General features: G+C 51.0%; 3 protein-coding genes across 4 annotated transcripts in view; 2 read left to right on the top strand and 1 right to left on the bottom strand.

Moving 5' to 3' along the window:
• LOC118497666 (carcinoembryonic antigen-related cell adhesion molecule 21-like) overlaps nt 1-22455 on the top strand; it is an 834765-nt gene that overhangs the window by 407864 nt on the left and 404446 nt on the right. The window lies entirely within an intron of this gene.
• Nucleotides 1-22455, top strand: part of LOC118497667 (carcinoembryonic antigen-related cell adhesion molecule 1-like) — a 746496-nt gene that overhangs the window by 324790 nt on the left and 399251 nt on the right. The gene's annotated exons all lie outside the window — the stretch shown is intronic.
• DEDD2 (death effector domain containing 2) lies at nt 1250-22382 on the bottom strand. Of its 2 annotated transcripts, none has more exons than XM_028530383.2 (5): nt 22236-22382; nt 21252-21616; nt 19648-19770; nt 15669-15809; nt 1250-5405 (listed from the first exon to the last, which is right to left on the bottom strand). In XM_028530383.2, exons 2-5 carry the CDS (start codon nt 21577-21579, stop codon nt 5014-5016), a joined length of 984 nt encoding a protein of 327 aa, XP_028386184.1. In that variant the 5' UTR covers nt 21580-21616; nt 22236-22382; the 3' UTR covers nt 1250-5013. The 2 variants fall into 2 exon arrangements, with proteins under 2 accessions (XP_028386184.1, XP_035868738.1); XM_036012845.1 differs by lacking the exon at nt 22236-22382 and adding an exon at nt 21960-22074.

Genomic DNA, 22455 nt, shown 5'->3' with positions numbered 1-22455 from the left:
GGGGACATGGCCCACAACCCAGGCATATGCCCTAACTGGGGATTGAACCGGTGACCCTTTGGTTCACAGGGTGGTGCCCAATCCACTGAGCCACACCAGCCAGAACTAAAGTAGGGATTTTAGGATGAGGAGATTATCCTGGATTATTCAGGTGGGCCATAAATGCAGTCACACATATCCTTATAAGAGGGAGGCAGAGGGAGATTTGACACAGACAGAAGAGGAGGACATGTGACCACAAAGACACAGAAATTGGAGTGATGCAGCCACAAACCCAGGATTGTTGGCAGCCACTAGAAGTAGAGAGAGTCAAGGAACAAATTCTTCTCTAAAGCCCTGGAAGGGAGAATGGGCCTGAGAACAAACTTGATTTTGGCCAAGTGAAACTGATTTTAGGCTTCTGGCCTCCAGAATTATAAGAGAATACATTTCTGTTGTGTTAAACCACTAGGTTTGTGGTAATTTGTTACAGCAGCTCTAGGAAACTAACAGTGGCATTATCTACCAAAACTAAACATAGCTGTACCCATGTCCAGCAATTCCACTTCTAGGTATTTCCCAAGAGAAATGTAAGCACTTCTCTTACATTCTGCATTCACCAAGAAACATGCAGAAAAATGTTCACAGCATTATTCATAACAGCCCCAAACTGGAAACAACCCAAATAGCCATCAACAGTGCAATGCATGAACTACTTGTGGGCTGTTCATAAAAATGATTCAACTACAGCCCTGACCAGTATGGCTCAGCGGGTTGGGTGCCATCCTGCAAAGCAAAAGGTCACAGGTTCGATTCCAGGTCAGGGCACTGGCTGGGTTTCAGGCCAAGTCCCTGAAGGGGCAAAGGGGCAAAGGGGCTTGTGAGAGGCAACCGATGGATGTTTTTCTCGCACTTTGATGTTTCTCTCCCTCCCCTCCCCTCTCTCTGACTATAAATAAATAAAATCTTTTTTTAAGATTTTATTTATTTAGTTTTGGAGAGGGAAGGGAGGGAGAAAGAGAGAGAGAAACATCAATGTGTGGTTGCTGGGGGTCATGGCCTGTAACCCAGACATATACCTTGACTGGGAATCGAACCTGTGACACTTTGGTTCGCAGCCCACGCTCAATCCACTGAGCTACGCCAGCCAGGGCTAAATAAATAAAATCTTTTAAAAAATAAAAATTAAAAATAGAGTCAACTGCAAATAACACATGGAAGAACCTCACACACACAATGTTGAGCAAAAGAAACCAGACACAATAGAAAACACATTTTATGACGTCATTTATGTCAAGTACAAATAAAGATAAAATGAACTATATCACTGAGCAATGTAAAACTAGAAAGTTAAATAAAAGCAAGACATTATTACTGTCAAAGTCAGGATAGCCCTGGCCAGGTAGCCCAGTCTATGAGAGCATTGTCCCGATATGCCAAGGTTGTAGGTTCAGTCCCCGGTCAGGGCACATACAAGAATCAACTGATGAATACATAAATAATTGGAACAACAAATCAAAGCCTGTCTGTCTCTCTCCCTCAAAATCAAGTTTAAAAAGTCAGGGTAGTGTTCCCAGCTAAGAAAAGAGGGGAGCTGTGACCAGAAGGGAGCACATGACACAAAGGTGGCATGGTGGGGGGTGGCTTCTGGGGTGCAGGTCATGTACCCCTTAAGGTGAGAGGCACAGATGCTTCATGACAACTTAACTATACATTTATGCTTTATGCACTTTTCTGAGTGTTATATTCACAACTAAAATGTACCTTGGTGGTGATGATGGTGGTGGTGGTAACTTCCAAGAGTGAACAGGAGCTTCCCAATCCATGAAGCCTTCCTGGGTCCCTCCACCCAGGTCCCTAGGGCTCCACCAGCCTCTGCTGCCTGTTCAGTCACTAGCCGCTCTGGGCTGTGAGTCACAGTGCTCCAGTCTGGCTCATCCACCAGAGCAGAAGGCAGCACCCAGTCTAGAGTCCTCTCAGGGACCCCAACAGAAGCCAGCCCAGGGCCTGGCCCATGGGAGGTCCTGGGGAACCTGGGCGTCCATGCTTCCACCTTATGTTGTCAACTTCAGGCCCACGGCTGTCTGCCAGCATGTGGCAACACATGGCTGCTGACGCAGTGAAGAGGTGGCGGACTCTCCAGGGCCATTTGCCTTCGCCTCTGTCCATCTTTGTCTCTCTACATCCCATTCAGGAATGTCCGCTAGGGTTTAAGCAAGGTTCTCCACCTGGAATGTCTCCTGTCATTCTGTTGATCTCATCATCTTTCAAGAGCCAGCTGCAGGCTCCTCTCCGTGATACCATGACCTGCCTTCCTCTGAGCTCCCACAGTACCCCGTTTCCCTTGGCTGCATCCTGTTCAGAAGTCTGTTTCGATTTCTGAAGCTCTTTGATCTCCCTGGGTTATCCTTAAGGCCTGGGTCTGACCCATTTCTGTGCCTCAGAGGTCAGGTCACCCCCAGCGTCAGGTGTGAGCTCTGGCAAGCCCAGGCGGGCTTCACGATGCAGGAGCTCAGTGAGGATTTAGAGGAGTGAGGCATTGCCTCAAGGTTCCCGCCACTGGGACTGCACTGCGCCTGCGCCTGCGCCCTCCAAAGGCCTCAAAGTTACGTTCTTACTTCCCACATGCACGTGCTGGCCAGCAAGCAGCAGCTTGAGGAGCTAAAAAGGGAACCCAGAGAAAGGGGGTGGGGTGCATGGGAGGGGCCTAAGGGATACAACAGGCTGAGGCAGACAGTAGGGAAACTGAAGCAGAGGACAGCCCTGACTCTTGTCCAGTAAGGGGGCTGGTGGGGCCCACCATTCACTAGGGTTTGAGACAGGCACTGTGGCCTGAGGGAGCAGCAGACCCTGGAATTAAGCTCAGCCAACAGGCAGCAGTTCCTACCCTTAAGCACAAGCAGCCCCAAGTAAAGTTCAACCCCAAACTGGGAAGGTCCTGAAAAGAAAGCCTATTGCGACCCAAGTCAAAGAGTCCCCCAGCTCAAGGGAAGGAGGAGCGCAGAAGCTCCCATCCCCCTCCCAACCTGACATGGCCCACTAGGGGGGCGCTGCTTTCACCTCAGTGCTGCTGCTTCATCCCCCAGGCAAGCCACTTCCCCTCTCTGAGCCCATTTCCTGTCAAACTGGGGGTAAAATCCCTACTTCACACAGCGGGCTAAGTATTAAATAGATCTTGAGCATGCCCAGTAGACCTGAGCTCCCTTCCAGAGAGGGTACGGAAAAAGTGGAGTCACACAGCGAGCGGCTGGACCAGGTCTTGACTGCTGGCCAGGACTCACCTGCTAAACCTGCTGCTTTATCCCTTGCACATCACACAGGTCAAGGGTCCTGGACAGGTTCCCGGGTGTGAGCAGGTCCACCCCCTCCCCCAGGGGAGGCCAACAGTTAGAACCCCTGCCTACCTCACCCCAAGCTCCCCCATCCTGGTTCCCTTCCCCATCAGGAAGAAAACCCCTGGGTGTTGTGTAAGACACTTGAGTTCCTAAGCCTGTAAACAAGTGGTGGGGCAAGAGCAGGAGGCCACAACCTCCTGCAGCCACAGGGGGGCAGGAAGCAGTTTGACTTCAGGAAGAGAAAGAACAGATCCAGACTTGAGGTGACTCTCCAGAAGGCAGTATGTGGGGAACCACCTGGGGAGGGATTCCAAGCCTGGCTGCTGTTGTTTGGTTTGCAAACCTCTGAGCTGTAAGCCTCAGAAACAGCTGGCCTTCGTCACTGGACAAGTTAAAAATACTGGTACTCCCAAGGAACAATGCATGTGTCTACAGGGCTGCATTTGTGACTCCAGGGCTACTAGTACAGTGGTACCTCGGTACTCATCGTTAATTAGATCATGACGAGTGCTGAAACCAATGAGTACCCAGTGAAGCCTCTTCTTTCGCCAGGTGGCATCATGACTCACACAAGTTCTAGCAAGTGCGAAGAGTCTCAAAACACTCTTTCTCATCAAAGTGCAATGAGTACTGGGCTTGATGAGGTCAAAAGCTGATGAGTACCGAGGTCTGACTGTACTTCCTTTGACAGATGAAGAAACTGAGGCCCAGACAGGAGGACAAGCCTATGGTGGCCACTGACAAAACGACCTAGCATCCTGCCCACCCTCCAGCCCGATTCTGGGCCAGGAACTCCAGGACTGGTATTAGGCCCAGGCTCTGATCAGCTCCTTCCTCCAGCCCATTAAGAAAAGAGTCCCAGGGAGCCTTGATGCCCATCTACACCCCTTCCAGGGCAGTTTTATTGGTACCATTTATAAAAGACCTTTCCCATCAGCCCCCAAGCCTTTGCCTCTCTCCTTCTGAGAGAGCAGTTGGCTTCTGGTCCTGGCCCCGTGGGCAACAGCACACACCGTCTGGCAATTGCTGACAACACACCTCACACTGGGTGCAGGTAGGTCCTTGTGCAAGTCTGTGCCCAGCTCTGGGGAGCAGGGGAAGGTGGAGTGCCAGGTCTGTTTGTGGAAGGTGGGCAGAGCCCTGGCTGGCTGCAGAGATGTGTGGGCAAGGTGAACAGGGCCCGTGTGTGCCCCAGCTCCAGTGCCAGGGGTGACTGAAGCCCAGGGTTGGGGGCAGTAAAATCAGAGATCCTGAGAGAGAAGCCCTTAAGCCAAATAAGTGTGTGGAGCAGGCCAGAACAAGAGCCCAAGAGAGACTTCCAGGGGGCAATGTGTGCACACAGCCCAGGGTCAAGGACACAATATGCAGGAGGCCCTTAGTGACTATGTGGCTGTGTGCCCTTTCCTTTGGAATCTACACGCTGGAGCCCCTGGCCTCCTGGAGCTGAAAAAACACACCTGAGGGTGGGGGTGGGGAGAGCTTGGGAAGGAAACTCAGCTGGAAGTGGTTTAGGCCTCAAAGCCCACATCCTGTCAGAGAAGCTGTCAATGAGCCAGAGTGTCACGGGGGCTGGCCATCTGTCTGTTTCAGTCCTCAAAGCTGCTGGAGTGACAGTCCCCTAGGAGCAGAGATGGTCTTTATCCTCTCAGGAAGGTGGCCCGAAAGCTAGAAGGTGGGGTCAGTCCTGCCAGATCCAGGATCAGGAGGCCTCTGACGGGCGCCGTCCCCCTTCCTCCTCCATGAGCAGCAGCCGGCGCCGGCCGGCCTCATAGTCAGCTTCGTCCACACTGACCAGCAGGCGGACAGCCTCCCGGCCGACAGCCTCCCGCAGGGCCTCAGTTAGGAACACGCCCCGCAGGGCCTGTAGCAGGGCGCCACTCAGGTAGTCCCCCCAGAAGGCGTCCAGATAGGAGAGCTCCGAGAACTTGATGTCACACACCACGGAGCCCAGGTCTCGGGAGCGCAGCACGGCCGTGGCCTGCCCGAACACGTCCAGCTGTCGTGCCAGTGCCTGGGGCCGCCGAGATGCCACACCCTGCTCCAAGGCTGGCCCATGTTCGCAGTACTCTGCTCGCACCCTGAGCCGGATGTCTGTGGAGAGAGAGGACTCATCAGTAAGGGGCTGACACCCAACTGGATGCACAAGGGGACTGGCACCCCTCCTCACTCCCTTGAGCCTCCTCTGCAGGCTCCTCCCATTATTCTGTGGGCTGCACTGCACCTGCCCTACATCCTTCCCCCTTCTGGTAACCACACCCAAGTATGGGTGACACCCACACATGGCTTTACTCCTGTGGTCTGGCCTGTTACCTCCTGACCTGGCGCCCTCCTCTTCCCCTCACGTGCCCCCACTCCAGCCTCACCACCTCCTTGCTGCCCACTGCCCCCACCCCCAGGCAGGTTCTACCCAGCCCCAAGATGCTCTGTACCAAGTCTGCTCCCTCACTTCCTGCAGGTCTACACTCAGATGTCACCTCCCCAACAGGGCCTGTCCCAACTGTCGCAGTTACAGCTTTACTATCACCACCCTGGCTCCCAGCATTCCCAGTTCCCCACACCCTGCTCCATTTCCCCAAGGCGCTTACCACCTCCTCACCTACTCTAAGCTTTCCCTTCCTATCATGCTTATCACCCACCTCCCCACAATGTAAGCTCCCTAAAGGACAGATTTTTGTCTGTTTAACTCTGTAGCCCCGTGGCACATGGTACATGCTTTGTTCACTTGCACAGACCTGTGGCACACCGTAGGTGCTCAATATATATTTATGAAAGAATCAATGCATGAATGAATGAATGACCCCTTTAGGCAACCAGCCTAACCCCTCTCCCACCTTCAAACAGCGAAATTCACATGAGCTAACCACATTCCCAGGCCCCACCCACCAAGCAAGCACCAGACCCAGGAGACTGAGGCTTGAGCTGGGCTGGCCCTATAGGAACCAAGTGCTCTCTTTCCAGAAGTTGCTAGAACGGTGGGCTGTAAAATGGCAGAGCTGCTGAGGGCCCTCTGCCCCCAGGGAGGGAGAAAACGAAGCCTATGCAGGCAGGGCCAACGATACAGAGGGAAAGACTCCTGAACTCATCATATGAGCTGCAGAGCACCCGGAGTTTCAGCTACAATTTCTTTTCTGCTGAGGTCAGCCTGGGTTGAGTTTTTGTCACTTACAATGCTGCCCTCACCCACCTAAACGAGACAGATGGCAGCTCTGTGCGGTGGACAGGAAGACATGGGACTTCTACGGCTTACCCTCATAAATGTGACCGCAGGAGCATCACCTCCCTTTGGGATTACTGAACCTGCACCTGTGAACCGGGGCTACTAACCCACGGCGCAGACCGTCCGGGGGATCAGCTGCAGGCTGCAAGTAACAGCAGTCCAACCGAAGAGCACTGACTACCTGCCAGGCGCCACTCATAGCACTGGACTCCTGTGAAGTCACTGAATCCGCAAACAACCCTGCGAGGCAGGCCCCATCACCAACCCCGCTGCACAGATGAGGACACGGAGGCAAACAGAAGTGCAGCGAGTTGCCCGAGGTCACATGGTCGGGCAGTGGAAGCACAGGGCCAAAGCTGCTGAACCCTCCATGCCCCCAAAGAGTAGCTCAGGTCAACAGAGCCAGTTCCAAGCCAGGCACTAGCTATGTGACCTGGGAAGAATCAGTCTCTCTAAGCCAAGTTCCCCACCTAAACCAGAGGACAATCCCTGCTGTGAAGGCTGTTAAGAGGATTAAAAAGAGCAAAGAATAGAAAGAAACTGGCTGGTGTGGTGCACACACCATGCCCACAGGTGCTCCAAGAACAGTAGCCTCCAATAGCTCCAATGTGCTGGATGCTTTGTCTCAGGGGATTCTTTGTCTCAGGGGATTCAGTAGGGTTAGCCCTGCAAGGCAGAGGCCACACTCAATCACTCTGACAGATGAGGAAACTGAAGCTCTGGGAGGGGAAGTGTTATATCCCAGACTCCCTTTACCTTTCACAGACCGTTTGAGTACCAGAGCAGAAAGTAGAAAGCAGGTCCCTGCTCCCCAAGATGACTTCTCAATACCACCGACTTCCTTCTCCCACTCAAAACCCCAAACCCTTCCTCTTTCTGCCTTGAGAGGAACCTCACTCTGTCTCCTTGAAGTCCAGGGAAGCCTGCCTGGCCTCAGCCCCAGGACTTCGAAGGAAACTCCCTTCACCCAAGGACCAGGTAAGACCTCAGGGCTCACATCCTTGACTCCTTTGAGTGTCTGACCATGCCCTCAATTGGCGTGGGCTGGGGAACAGGGGACTGGGAGGAGCAGCACCTGTCCAAGGCCACACGTGGCTGCTCCGTGGCACAAGCACAGAGCCAGGTGGCGGAGTCAGACAGACCTTGAGGCGAGTCCCAGCTCTGCCACTCTCTAGCTGTGCGGCCTTGGGCATGTGACCTCACCTCTATGAGCCTCAGTTTCCCCATCTGAAAAACACAAACAAACAAGAGGTCCCTGCTACACAGTGGGGTCATGAGGATTCAATGAGGCAGCTTGTGAAATGCCTGACTCAGGGCCTACAACACTCAAGGCACTGAGAAACAGAAACTGTGATTCCGACACCCATCTCTAATCCCACAGCCCCTGCCCAGGTCTTGCCCTCTCTTGCCTGCATCCCTGAGCCAAACTCCTCCTCCCTCACCTCCTTCTATCCCAGCTACATCCTCCCATGCCCTCCTCTCCAGTCACAAGGAAAGTGCTCTCAGCACAAGCCTCACTCACTCACAAACATGACCTGCCAGCCTTGTCTGCCCAGAACTACCCACTCGCCTACCAGGTCCTGCCCAAGTGAATCCCCTCCCGGGTAATCTTTCTCCTCAGCACAGGCTGCTAAGAAACCTGTGGCATAAATTGTCTGTCTATTCACAGAGCCCACCCCACAACCTTGGGGGGTGGCATTAGAAGGAGGACAAAACCAGGGCGGAGTCATGTGAGTCTCATTCATTCTTTCATTAAACAGCTATTTTCACTGAGTGCCAGCAGCATGGGGTGACACAAGCACCCTGCCATGGGAGAAACTGGAAGATGGGTACCCCCCAGGGAGAGAGCACTTCCCACGGACCTGGCCCTACCCAAGTCCCTTCCCAGTCTAAGGCCCCCAGGTCTTCCCAGAACTGTTATCACCCCATTTACAGAGGGGTAAAGTCCCACTGGGTCTGGAACACAGCGGAACAGCACACAGAGGCCATGTACCATCTGAGCTGCAGCTCTGGCCCTGGCCCTGGGTCACAGCGCACATGCAGTCTCCCTTGGACTCCCTGCCAACGACTCAGTGACGACGGGTGGCCCCTGGCAGTTCCGACTCCAGGCTGGCACACACTTCACACCGACTGACCCTTGTGATCATCCCTTCAATGCTATTAGGCAGTGCTGTTATCCCCTTTTTGTAGATGGGGAAACTGAGGCACAGGGCACGAGTCACCCGCCCAAGGCCACGAAGGCAGGACTCAGCAGAGCAGGAATTCCAACCGAGGTGCCTGGCTACAGGGCCCGGGCTCTTAACCACCCCTATCTCGCTTGCTGCCTCTCACAAGAGTACACAGAAGCCTGTAATTAGAAGATACCCTGAGGGTGAGGAGAGAAAATGACAGAGCACGAGGTGTAACTTAGACTGAAATGATCACAGAGGACCTCTTCAGGAAATGACCCTGGAAGTGATATGTGAATGAGGACAAGCAGGCCGAGACAGAGACACTGGGGCAGAGAATAGCAGCATTCCGGAAGAAAAGATGGCACATGAAAATCCAGAGGCAGAAAATGAACTTGGGACATTCACAGGCTACAGTCCAGTGTGGCTGCATCACAGTAAAGGAGGAGGGCACAAGGGGACAACAGGAGGGAGAGAAATGACCACACCCTGGCAGGCCACCGTAGGGAGTCAGGACCCTCCCACACCTCCCCGCACTTCAGTGGCCTCCTCTGTGAGAGGTCCTCACCCTAGCACCTGCTCTCACAGGCCCACTGTGAGGATTCCATGGCTGAACGCAGGCAAGCAGCTGAGGCTTGTCACCTGGAACTCATTTTATCCTTCAAGGGCATCAGGGTGTCAGGAACAGGGTAGGGCAGCAGTCCCAGACGGAAGTAGAAGACGCAGAAAGAAGTGGATAGACTGGCCCATGTGTGACAGTGAGAGGCGAGGCAGGAAGAACACCCAGCAAGCATGTGAGCTGGGCTGGGGGCTGGCTGAGTTGTTTCCTGTGGCCAGGAAAACCAAGCATTTGTCGGCAGTCCTGCTCCACTTGGGCAACTGTAGGGAAACGCTCCCTGCCCCCAGGACAGAGGGTGGGGGTATGTCTTCCTTGAGAGGAGAGCTATTCCTGTTTCCTGCACTCAGGTGGCCTCAAAAGAAAATAGGAGGGACTTGCCAGTGGGAGACCAGGGAAGACATGAGGGACAGGCCCTGGGCCAAGTGAACAGGTGAGCAGCCTTGCATACTAATCCCTAAGGTAGGTGTGGTGTGGGGCCAGAGATAATCCCCCTCAGGTCTTCTCTCTGGGAGTTCCCAGCAGGGTCGCTGGGGACAAGACGACTTGTGCTCCCATGGTGCCTGGCGCTCCAATGAAAAGACCCCTGCCCTCCACTGCCACACAGGGCCAGGACCACCCCCAGCCAGGACCACCCACCTCTGGACAACAGCAGCACCCCTCCATTCCCCAATCTCTTCCCCAAGAGACAGCCAGAGTCAAGATGTCAAATGAGAAGTTCCCCAACCTCTACTGAAGCAATGGATCATGGCAGCGAGGAGAAACTGCTCCCAATGTCAGAGAAAGGTAAGAACACACCACCCAGGACATGAGCTTGAAAAAAGTGAAACCTCAAACCAGAATCTGATCAAGCCTTTCCAGCCCCAACTACCAATTTTTAGGAAATACAGACAACAGAAAAACACATTCAGTTAACCCTAGCACAGGATGAAAATGGAAAAATTCAGTCTTTGGGAAGGGCCGTGGGACAACTTTTCTTTTCTTTTCCTTAAATCATCACCTGAGGATACGTTCATTGATGAGGGGGGGGGGGGGAGGGAGAGGGAGAGGGAGTGGGAGAGAGAGAAACATCAATGTGAGAAATATCAGTCCTAGCTGGTGTGGCTCAGTGGACTGAGTGCCAGCCTGTGAACCAAAGGATCGCCAGTTCAATTCCCAGTCAGGGCACATGCCTGGGCTGCGGGCCAGGTCCCCAGTGGGTAGTGTGTGAGAGGCAACCACACACTGATGTTCCTCTCCCTCTCTTTCTCCATCCCTTTTCCTCTCTCTGAAAATAAAGAAAAGAAAAGAAATACCAATTGGTTGCCTCCCATACATGCACCCTGACCTGGAATCAAACCTGCAACCTAGGCCCTGGCTGGTATAGCTCAGTGATTTGGGTGCTAGCCTACAAACCAAATGGGCCATGGGTTTTGGGCAAGCCCCCACTTGGGGGAGTGCAGAAGGCAACTGATCAATGTTTCTCTCCTACACTGATATTTCTCTCCCTCTCCTTCTCACTCCCTTCCCCTCTCCCTAAAGATAAATAAATACAAAGAACTTACACGCATGACCCATGGACATGGACAATGGTGGGGGAATTACTTGGGGTGTGGGAGGTACTAGGTGGAGGGGGGAAAGTGGAAAAAAATCACAACTGTAATAATATAATCAACAAAGTATTAAAAATAAACAAACTTAGGCCCTAGAACAAAAAATGAAAATAAAAAATAAACAAAATCTTATACAGAAAAAAAACAAAAAAAACTCCTGCAACCTAGTTCTATGCCCTGATGGGAAATTGAACCCACAACCTTTTGCTATTTGGGACAAGGCTCCAACCGAGCAACCCAGCCAGGGCTGGGACAACTTCTTTCAACAGATACAATGCAAGGGCGGAAGGAGAGAAAACAGAGATGGCTGGGGAATCCAAAAGATTAGGAGAGACTTAGGAGAACCAACTCTCATGAGACGAGGGGAAATGTGAGCACTAATTAGATATTTGATATTAAGATATTAATATCAAATTAGCCACAAGTGGACAACTGCTAAAGCTGGGTGACAGGAAACAGGGTTTGTTACCCTAGTCTTGTCTGCTTCTTTATCTTCTCCACAGAAAACGTTGTGGGAAAAGCAAAGATCAGCCTATCATTCAAATTCTCTGATTGTTTCTCATCATTAAAAATAACGATTCCGCCCTGGCTGGCGTAGCTCAGTGGATTGAGCGCGGGCTGGGAACAAAGTGTCCCAGGTTCGATTCCCAGCCAGGGTACATTCCTGGGTTGCAGGCCATAACCCCCAGCAACTGCACATTGATATATCTATCTATCTATCTATCTATCTATCTATCTACCTCTCTCTCTCTCTCTCCCCTTCCCTCCCTAAAAATAAATTAATTAATTAATTAAAAATAACGATTCCTGGTTGGTGTGGCTCAGTTGGTTAGAGCGCCATCTCTGTAACTGAAGGGATGTGGGTTTAACTCCCAGTCAGGGCACAGGCCTAAGTTGCAGGTTCAATCCCCAATGTGGACACAGACGATCCTCAGTTCAGGCACATACAGCAGGCAAGCAATTGATGTCTCTCTCTCCCTTCCTCTCTCTCTCAAAATAGCAATGAAAAAAAAAAGTCTTCAGGCAAGGATTGAAAAATAAAAATTAAACTAAATAAACGTAAAACTCAGGCCACAGTTCACAGGCTCTGCAGGATGGGCCCGTGGTTACCCCTCTTGTTCTAACCTCCTAGCAGCCTCCCCTCATGCCCTCCACTCCAGCCTGGCAGCTTCGCTGCCACCCCTCTACCACCACCACCACCCTCCCTCCTGGGCCTGGGCTCCTGCTGCCCCTCTGTCTGAAATATTCCACCCCAGACGTCCACACGCCCTTCCGAGAGGCCTTCCCAGATCACCTTATCTAGAAAATACGTCTGAAAATACGTCTAAAACCACGTTTTCCATCACTCTCTACCCTCTTCTGCCCTCCTTTCTCTCCTCAGCTGACATCAGACATCTGTCCCTTGGCTTTCTCCTCCCATCAGAATTCAGGCTTCTCTAAGGCAAGAGCCTCCAGTCCCTGTTGTGCCTAGCAGGAGCACTCTACAAATACTTATGTGATTACCAAATGGACAGACCCGAGTTGGCCCAGCCCCATCCATCACTGCACAGTGAGGACCATCACCCCTAGGCCTCAACACTGTCTTGAGAATTCAAGGTCAGGGGGGTAGTACACCAGGACAGCACCCAGCAGATGGCCCTAAAAGGGACATGGAAACTCTGAGAGCATGTGTCCAAGCCCAGGACCCCACCCCACCTCCTTGTGTCCCCTTCCTCACACTCTACAGCCCTCAGGAATTTAGTCTGGTTGTACTGTAACAGGATGCAGAGTGGGGAGTCCCCAGAAACAACAGAGCACAATCCCCACAAACTTTGGTGGGGGGAAGAGAGAGTGGGTGATACAGCCTTTAAAATACTTTACGTAACAATGGCAAGTTAATAGCTGTGCTGCCACCCAGTGTAAAAGGTGTATACCTCAGGAAAAGGTATATGTGTCTTTAAGAGCCTATAGTGACCCGTGACACAGTCAGATGTGGATGCCCACCCTGATGTCCCCATGTCACAGGAAACTATTGCCCTAAGGATGGTAGCCAAAAGAAGGAAAAGGATACAGAAGAACTGGCAAAAACAACACATCATAGGAGGGGCCAGATACGAGATCATATAGGAGTTCCGGGCTGAGCACTTAAAATAAGGGTGGGCTGATAGAGTAAGAAGTGGACACCATGAGGAGGAAAGAGGGTAGAGGAGGGCCTGGTCTGCCATGAAGTCTGAGGGTGTAAGAGAGAAGCAGCCATGCAAGCTGACAGCAAGGAAGCAGCCACACAGGAGGAAAGGAAGAAAGGAGAGAGCTGATGAAGCCGTGCAGGGACCTGCCTGATCAAGCACGGATTTGTGGGGGAGGTTTGGAGCTGAAATGAACTGTGAACTGTGACCGAGAATGCAGACCCCTGCTTCTCTGAAGGGCCTACAGAGAAGCCACTCTTTTGGGGCATGTGCCTCCCTGGACTCCACCATGATCCAGTGTAACATAGCATGTGACTTCCTGGACTACTACATGGAGGCGAGGACAATGCACCCCAGGTCCTGCAGGAGAGAGCTGCAGTGAGAGGATGGCAAATCTGGAATCCACAAATGCACATTCCTGAAAGGATGGAGATCTGTTTACATAGCTGCAGCCATCTTAAGAAGAGATAAGGACATGGGGAATTTCTAGGCATGGTTCCTTCTGGAGAACAAGGTACGTGCTGGGTCTCACAGGAGAACAGGGCTCTGAGCAAGGGTGCTCTCACCCCTGCAAGGATAGAATCCTATTAATAAAAACCTGTTTCCTTCAACACTAATTGTTGGGTCATGTGTAAAGGTGCCGCGTGGCCGAGACCCGATTTGCTCGGTTACACCACCACTAAGGGGAGTGCAGCCGACTGAGGGGCAAACCCCAGAGCTGTTACAGGTGAGGAGGGGACAAGAACAGCAGGATCCTTCCTCACTCAGGTCTTAAGAGGCCTTCTATCACTCCTGGGACTGGGCCTTTCATTAAAGGGAAGCCATCTTTGCTTTCAGAGGGAAAAACCAGGGCCCTAGTGAGGAGAGCCTCAGTCCAGCCCCACCCTGCCTGGTGAGTCAGCACTCAGACCTGCTTACCCATCCCCCCATCAAGGGCCAGCCACACCCTGTGAACAACCTCCTTGCCCTCAAGGAAAAGACCTGATGCCTCTACAGGCAAAACCCCTCCCAAGCCTCAGTTGGCTTGCTCCCTAGGGAGGCAGTGACTCCTGGGCAGCCCAGCCAGCCTGGTGACTCTGGTAATTATCCCTGACTATGGGGCAGGGCAAAGTCATGACAAAGCAGCCACCACTCAAGGTCTACCGGTCTCTTCCTCCGACCTGCCCAGCAGTCTCCCCTAGGGAATCCGATGCATAGCCCACAGCCTGGGGGTGGCAGGCATGGCCTCTCTGCAGATAGCCAGAGGAAGCATCTGGGATCCAAGTTTCCTGGGGAATGCAGGGCTGCTTTAACCTGGGACCTTTGCCTGTAATTCTACCACCCTCCCACCCCTGCCTGAGCATCTCACCATCCAATCCCATGTCCACAGGCTTGCCCAACTCAGAGGATGTACCAGAGATGTGAGGGGGGAGTATGTGAGAGAGAGTGTGCCCACCCAGGCCTGTGCCCTTCCCTCAGGACAGGTGCAGTTTCTCGAGGTCAAGGTCTGAGCCTGCGTCTCCACAGTAGTCCCCTCAACACACCCAACCCAACTTGCCTGCAGGTCCAGACAGCTGTACATCCCTCTTTCCTTAGTCCACCCACTTCTTGCCCTCTCCAATGTGATCACCTCTCCTGCTCACTGGAGTTGAGCAGCCTTGTCGCTCATTTGCTGCTTCCACTTTAATTTACTTCCCACATCTGACAGGGCATGTACCACATGCCCCAAGTTATTCTAAGTACTTTATAAACCCTAACTCACCTATTAATTGGTTTTCCAGATGGGGTCAGAGTTCCTCTAAGAACAGGTATCAGATCACTTCAGCCCCTGCTCAAATCCCTTAGCAGCACTTGCTGCATGGAATAAAAGCCAAAGCCCCACCTACTTGGAGGCCTGCTGGGCTGCTCCACCTGATCCCCATGACCCCTGCCCTCTCTTCCTGGGGCTTACTGTCTAAAATCAGCTTTGATTTCACTGGTCTGTCACTCTACTAGAAAGAGGGTCACTTCTACTAGGGCAGGGACCTCACTGCTGTTCCTGTACCTGGCACAACGACAGTGAGAAGGGAAAACTGGTGCACAGGCCCAGGCAGGGCACTGTTCCGCATGTATGACGTGTGTTAGCTCATTTTCTCCCAACAACCCTGCTGGGAAGGTACCATTATCAGCCTCACTTTACAGATATGGTGACTGAGGTGTGGAGGGGTTCAGTCACCTGTCCAAGACCAGACTGCTAAGGCCAAGAGGCAAATGAGGCAGCTTGCCCCAGGATGCCATTTTTGCCCCTGCACAAGAATTGATCGCTGAATAAATACACCCTTGCAAATGTTTGCTAAGTAAACAAATGAAACTGGGGCAGGCAGCAGGCTGTCAGGGAAGGCTTCTAGAGGAGGTGGCACAGGATACAATCCTTCAACTATGGGCAGAACGTAGATAAGCAAGATGAAGAGAGGAATGAGAATTTGGCTGCTAAACAGAGGGATAAGAACTGCTGCCCACCTGCTAGACGTCACTAAGTGTACCAATCCCCAGGCAAGTCCCTATTCCTCCTGTCCTGTGGCTCAGCAGCCTGCCCCAGGCACTGTCTGCACACTCCCCGAGCCCCACAGATACCTACCGCAGGTCACTTTGCCTTCCGAAGTGGGTCTGGCCTGCTCCTGCTGCTGCCGAGGGGCGGATGGGCCCCCTCTCCGCCGCCGTCTGGCACCACCACTGGGCCGGCCCCGACTCCGCCGCTGCCGCTTGGTTGTGGGAGAGCCTGAAGGGAGAAAGATGGCATGGTTAAGGACCAGATGATAGGCAGAGCACCAAGGTAGACTGCCAGAGCTGGAGGAAGAGTTCAAGGTTGGACCCTGAGTGTACACCTCTGCCTTGGCGGCCCGGTCCACATGACGGGGAGTAAGTACAACCTACCATCATTTAGAAGGGCAGGCAAGCACCCCCTGACCCAGCAATGCCACTCCCAGATGTGAGCACACAGAAACTCCTGCACTCTCACACCAGGATGCCAGCATGGCAACAGCCACAGGGCTTTGTTCATAGCTTGCAAGTGCATGCACTTGAAATCAGTGTAAATGTGGAGCAAAAACAATAAAGTAATTTGCAGCTAAGGTGCAAAAGAGGCATCTGCATCTTGCTATACTTCATATAAGAAAGGAGGGTAAACAAAAACATATACATATTTGCTAATTTTGCATATAAATTAGAAATTAATGAAATTCATTACCTATTTACTGGAGGGAAGAACAGAAGTGATACTCCTAAGAACATCTTTTTTACATAGTTTAGTTTTGATAGTCAAAAAAATTTCTTTTAAAGATCAGTCAAAAATTTTTAGCCCTAGCTGGTGTGGCTCAGTGGATTGAGTTCCAGCCTGCGAATCGAACGGTTGCTGGTTCGATTCCCAGTCAGTGCACGTGCCTTGGTTGCAGACCAGGTCTCCAGCTGGGGGTGCATAAGAGGAAACCAGGCATTGATGTTTCTCTCCCTCTCTTTCTCCCTCCCTTCCCCCTCTCTAAAAAAATAAATTAAATATTTTTTAAAAAAGATGATGGGCATCATAAAACCTGGATAACAAATTAAGAAACCAATTAGAATTGCAGATATTTAGGTTTAAAAAAATTTTAAAGATAAACCATCTGGAACGGGAGTAGGGGGGAGAAAACTGTACTTGAACAATGATTGAAATAAAAAAAAAAGTAAAAAAAAAAAAGATAAACCATAAAATCAAATATATACAGAAACAAATGAAACTAACCCTGTACAAAACTGTAACATAAACAGGTGGAGAAAATAATTATTTCAAGTTACTTGGAGGATTACTGCAAATGCAAACTCTCAGTGAGAAATATTCCCAAGGACCAGAACCACAAGTCTGTGGTTTCTTCCAGTACAGAGTCAGCAGTGGTGCTGACACTGTAATTTTGAAACCATTTTTTTGTTATATAATAAAGCAAATAAATCCGTATCTCAATGTTATTAAAACCCAAGATTTTGCCCTGGCTGGTGTGGATCAGTGAATTGAATCGCAGGCGCCAGCCTGCGAACCAAAGGGTCGCCGATCCAATTCCCAGTCAGGGAACATGCCTGGGTTGCAGGCCAGGTCCCTGGTGCGGGGCGCATGAGAGGCAACCACACATTCATGTTTCTCTCCCTCTCTTTCTCCCTCTCTATAAAAATAAATAAATAAAATCTTAAAAAAATACACCAAGATTTTCAGTGTAAAAGAAAAAAGTCCTTGTACTCTATGTTAATTTTGAATTAAAAATACTAATATGGCCCTAGCCATGTAGCTGTGTAGCTCAGTTGGTTGGAACATGTCCTGATACTCCAAGGTTTTGGGTTCTATCCCTGGTCAGGGCACGTATGAGAATCAACCAGTGAATGCACAGATGAGTGGAACGGCAAACTGATATATGTGTGTGTCTCTCTCCCCCTTCCCCACTCTCTCTCTAAAAATTAATAAATAAAATTTCAAAAAATTTAAAAACATTAATATGAACTTTTTTCCCCAAAGAGAGGAAAGGAGGGAGAAAAGAGGGAGAGAAACATCGATTAGTTGCCTCTCTCATATCACCCCTACTGGGGACTGAACCTGCAACCTAGGCATGTGCCCTGACCAGGAATCAAATTGGTGACCTTTCACTTTGCAGGATGATGTCCAACCAGCTAAACTTCATCAGTCAGGGCCTAATAAGAATTTTTATTTTATTTTTTTAAAGACTTTATCTACTTACTTTTAAAGAGAGTGGAAGGGAGGGAGAAAGCGTAGGAGAGAAACATCAATGTGTGAAATGATACATCAATCAGTTGCCTCTTGCATGCCCCCAACTGGGGATTTGGCCTACAACTCAGTCATGGGCCCTGACTGGGGATTGAACTGGCAACCCTTTGGTTCACAGACTAGCACTCAATCCACTGAGCCACGCCAGCAAGGGCAGGGCTTAATATGAACTTTTAAAAAGCACAGTTTCTGACTCTGTTCACTGAAAGAGCCTAGAAATGATGCACATACTCAGCACCCAGGTCTTGGTCTCTAAATATCACTGCCTCTAAAAGCAATCAGCCTTCTAAAAGAGCTGACTATAGGACTGGGGAAGGGAAAGTGCAGGTGAGTGCTACATCTTGCAGTGCCACAAAGCAGGAAGCACCCAGTGAACAATGGAGACTCATCAAAAAGACAAAGGAGCTAACCAATCTAAACAATGACTGATTATAACACAATAAATAAGAATGTGTGAGTCCATAGTGATACTCCCCATCAAAAAGAAAGGGGGGTGGTGGTAGAAAGAAAAACCCCTCTTAAAAAAATGCCAGCTAACAGATATAGGAAAATGAAAGAACTAGAAAATCACCGTTTTCCAAACACCAACATAATAACTGGTTCAGGCAGGAATGGATGCTAAGCCCACTGGGGATCCTGCTGGAGAACAGGATGTGCCAAGGTGTCAGCCCACAGATTATTTACTAACCATGGGGGGGTGCCGCCGGTGGGGAACGTCCCTTTGCAAAGGACAAATATGGCAGACACCACCTTAACCAAGTGATCAAACTTGCCACACATGACAGTAAGACCAGACCTTCTGCTTCCTGATGTGCTCCAATGTGAAGCACACAGCATTAACCAAGAAGCATTACTTCCAAAAACATGGAACCTGAATTGAATCTAAACTCCAGTCCAAATTCCCACTTCACAGGAAACATAGGGGAGAAAGGGACGAGTTAAACGACACCATTAGAAAATTATTACACACTCCAGAAATAATTCTGGTCATTCCACAAAATAAGTTGCCTGGTAGGATCAGGAAGTCAATATCAAGGGGAAAAGGAAAGGGTATGGGTCGGGGAGGAGTTTCATTTCTACAATAAAAGATTAAGGAGACATAATAACTAACAACTCAACTATGAGGGGATCCTGAAAGTGAAGACAATCTTACAGAAATATGAAAATGGACCATTAGAATATCAGAGAATTAACTGTTTATTTTCTCAGGTATGGTAATGGTCTTGAAGTGGTAGAGAAGAATCTCCTTATTATCAGGAGATAACTATTAATTTAGGGGTCAAGTGTCCTGATGACTGGAACTTACTTTCAAAGAGTTCACCAACAAAAAAATTACATACCTACACATAAAACAAAAGTGGCAAAACGTATCTAAAATTACCACATCTAGGAAGAGAGGAACATGCTCACTGTACTAATCTGTTAATTTCTCTGTATGTCTGAAATTATGTATGAATAATTAAAAAATGCAGCTAAGGGAGACTGGATAAATTATTAATTGGCATGACAATCAAAAAATACCAATTAGTTACTCAACATGAATAAATCCAAGAAACATGTCCAGCAAAGACAGCCATGTGAAGAATGATAAACCCATGGTGTGATACCTTCAGATGAAGTATAAGACTACTAGAAACAACTCCATACATTGCTTCTGGACATGTACTTTTGTAGGAACAATGAACATACAAAGCAAAAATGAGACAGAATGACCCCTTGTGCCATTTTCTTGATGGGCCAAGATGGGGACAGTCCATCGGGGTTCAAAAGGGAGAGAGGGAAACTGCCTTCACACCCACCCAGCTGGACTCACCTGTCTCCCACTGGTCCTGCTGAACATCTGAAGAGCTGCTAGACTGCCGACGGCGACGGCAGCTGCCCTCCGACCTCTTTGTAGAAGAGCTGGAGGTGCCATAGTTATAGCGTTCTGGAGATACTGCGGGAAGAGAAAAACGGAAAGAAGTATTCACAGCTTCTGGCCCTCCCAGGCCCAGCCTCCAATTCCCACCTCCTGAGAGGAACACCTGCCCCACAGGGTGCCTGAGTTCCACAGAGGTCAGAGTCCAGATACCCATTCCCTCTCCAACACTTCCTGCCCAGTGGTTGCTCAATGCCTCCCAATACAGAGGAGGAGCCAATCAGAGTTATTTTGTGAACTGAGTCATGGTCAGGATGCCTGCAATGTTGCCTGCCATCAACTGCCCCCAGCTCTCCCTGAGGCCCCAAGGAGTAAGCAGGCATCTCCTCAGGCTCCCCAAATCTCTTCCAGAGCCTGATCTCCAAATGTATTTTTCCAAAAGCGATGTCAGTTTTTCCCTAGTGTTGCCCTTCCCCTGGTTATCCAAATCCCATGGGCTTATTCTGGGCAGGGAAGCCTCACAATCCCCCTCCCCAAACTAGCCCCTGTACCTCACCAACTAATCCCACCAAAGCCTCAACAGCTCAAGGCCTATGCACATATGGGGCTCCTGTGCCTTAAACCCTCCCAGCTCCCTGCCTTCTCAGACTGCTGTCCTTCCCTCACAAGGATTAAGAGCATTGACTCTGGACACAAACCAGCCAAGTGTGAATCCTAGTTCTCACTTTCTAGCTGTGTTATCTGCAAGCCTGTGATATGGCTTCTCGCCTACCTCTTTGCCCTTTCTTCAGTCCCCTCTGCTTGTGCTACAATGACCTCTGATGACACAAAACTCAGTCCTGCCTCAGGGTTTCAAAGCTTGCCTTTTCCTCTCCCTGGAATTTTCTATGCACGGTGGCGGCATCGCAAGCCTCAATTCAAATGTCACCTTCTCAAAAACGTCTTGATTGGTTACTCAATATAAGGGGGCCTCCCCTCACTCAGGACTCCCTTCTTTCTATGTACCATTACTTTGTTTTAATCTTTTTATATCCAGATGCAGAAACACATTATTTATCTGTTTTACTATCTGATTCCCCCATTAATGTATGCCTCACGAATAAGCACTCTGTCAGTCCTGGCACATTGTATCACCTGTGCCAGGAACACAGGACTCACTTCTCATATGTGAGCAAGCTGCTTAACTTTTCTGAACCTGTTGTTTTCCCAGTCCAGTGGGAAGTAAAAGGACTTCCTCATGGGATTATCAGGAGGATATATGGTGCTAGTTTATAATGAAAGGCTTACTCTGTGTCTGGCATAAAAGAAGCTCTCCGTAAACAGTGGCCACAAACATCATTATTGCTCTGGCCAAATTCCACAAGCTCGCCTCTCAAAGCCTTGCCTCCTCCCTCTTGTGTTTCTCATTGATATTCTAGGAGGAGGGGATAGTGAGATGGGACACAGGTTTTCTGATATGGCCCTGTCCATATCAGGGCCATGGAGGCTCCATGAGGGCTCAGATGAGGAGCAAGGCCCTCTCCCCACCGGAAGTCTATCACCTTCCCATTCAACCTTACCTGGCCGGCGCCGCTTGCGCGCCAGGTGCGGTAGCAAGTCGTGCCGGGCCAGCACTCGAAGGAGTTGCCCTAGGAGTCGCAGGTTGCTCTCGTCGCATTGCCCGCGGCGCTCCAGCTCCAGCAGCAGCTCCAGGCCGCTACGGGCGTTGGACAGGCCTCCGGCGGCGCCGGGGGCCTCATCCAGCAGGAAGGCCAGCAGATCCAGTTCGCGCTCAGTCAGCTGCCCGCCCACCACCTCGAACATACGATGAAGCGACAGCATCCCGTAGTAATCCAGGCACTCATCCTCCTCCCAGCTCGGGGCAGGGGTCGACCCAGACAGCGCCATACCCGGGGAAGGGGGTGGAACAAGCTCGAGCCAGGGCCTAGAACCCACTCAGCGGGGAGGGGGCAGTGATCAGCGACGTGAAGACCCGAACGCCAACCTCGCCAGTTGCGTCCCCCAGTTCCCGACCTACGATGCAGAGCCACCCTCACACCCCAGAGGTCTCAGCCTCCCCTACTCCCGAAGGGCATGGTATCGTCCAAGGTCCCCTAGTAACAAGTCAAGACGCCAGACCTCACCGGACCTCCGATCGGGCCGCAGAGCCCAAACGCCCCTCCCTAAATGGTATGTCCCGAACCAGCCTCCGGAACCGGTCGGAACCGACCAGGTGATTCGGTCCGAACAAGCCTGGGGGCCGATCCCGGGGCACCCTAACCACTGACCTTTGACTCTGGTTAGTACTGTCCGGACGTACCCCTGGGCTCCGTCCAGCAGTACTATCCGATCAGGCCCACGGCTCCGCCCGAGTGATACCTTCCGAAAGTGATCCCCCGGCCCCTACAAGTGGGACCGACCAAACCAGCTCTCGCCCCCCACACAGGTGGTGCTGACTGAACCCGACCCCAACGCACTGTACGGATGGTACCGCCCTCTCCCTAGCACCCAGGTTGTTTCGTCTACCCGCCACCAGTCGCCCATAAGCCTCTCTGGATCCTCACCGGAATCCGGCGTCTGATGACTCCTGGGCGACGGCCGCAGCCACTTGTTTTGGATCTTTCTGGCACCTTCTCTATTATTACGCCTGCGTCACCTCGCCCCTCCTCCTTCCCCCTACTCGCGCAGGTGCGACCGCCACGCCCCTTAGGCGCAAGCGCAGAGTAAAGCGCTCAAGTCCCACCCCTTGGGGTCCGCCCTCAACCGTAGCGTCTGAGCTGTCTT

Source organism: Phyllostomus discolor, chromosome 12, assembly GCF_004126475.2.
Source record: "Phyllostomus discolor isolate MPI-MPIP mPhyDis1 chromosome 12, mPhyDis1.pri.v3, whole genome shotgun sequence".
Lineage (NCBI taxonomy): Eukaryota > Metazoa > Chordata > Mammalia > Chiroptera > Phyllostomidae > Phyllostomus > Phyllostomus discolor.
The sequence above is the reverse complement of the archived record's forward strand: the minus strand, read 5'-3'. Positions and strand labels throughout refer to the sequence as shown.

Bases quoted from the DNA above. Each gene is read 5' to 3' on its own strand.
- DEDD2 (XM_028530383.2), bottom strand. From the start codon at position 21,579: ATGGCGCTGTCTGGGTCGACCCCTGCCCCGAGCTGGGAGGAGGATGAG. The intron at 19,771-21,251 runs GTAAGGTTGAAT...CTCTTCCCGCAG, and splicing joins GCGCAAGCGGCGCCGGCCAG to TATCTCCAGAACGCTATAAC. The intron at 5,406-15,668 runs GTAGGTATCTGT...CTCTCTCCACAG, and splicing joins GGAAGGCAAAGTGACCTGCG to ACATCCGGCTCAGGGTGCGA.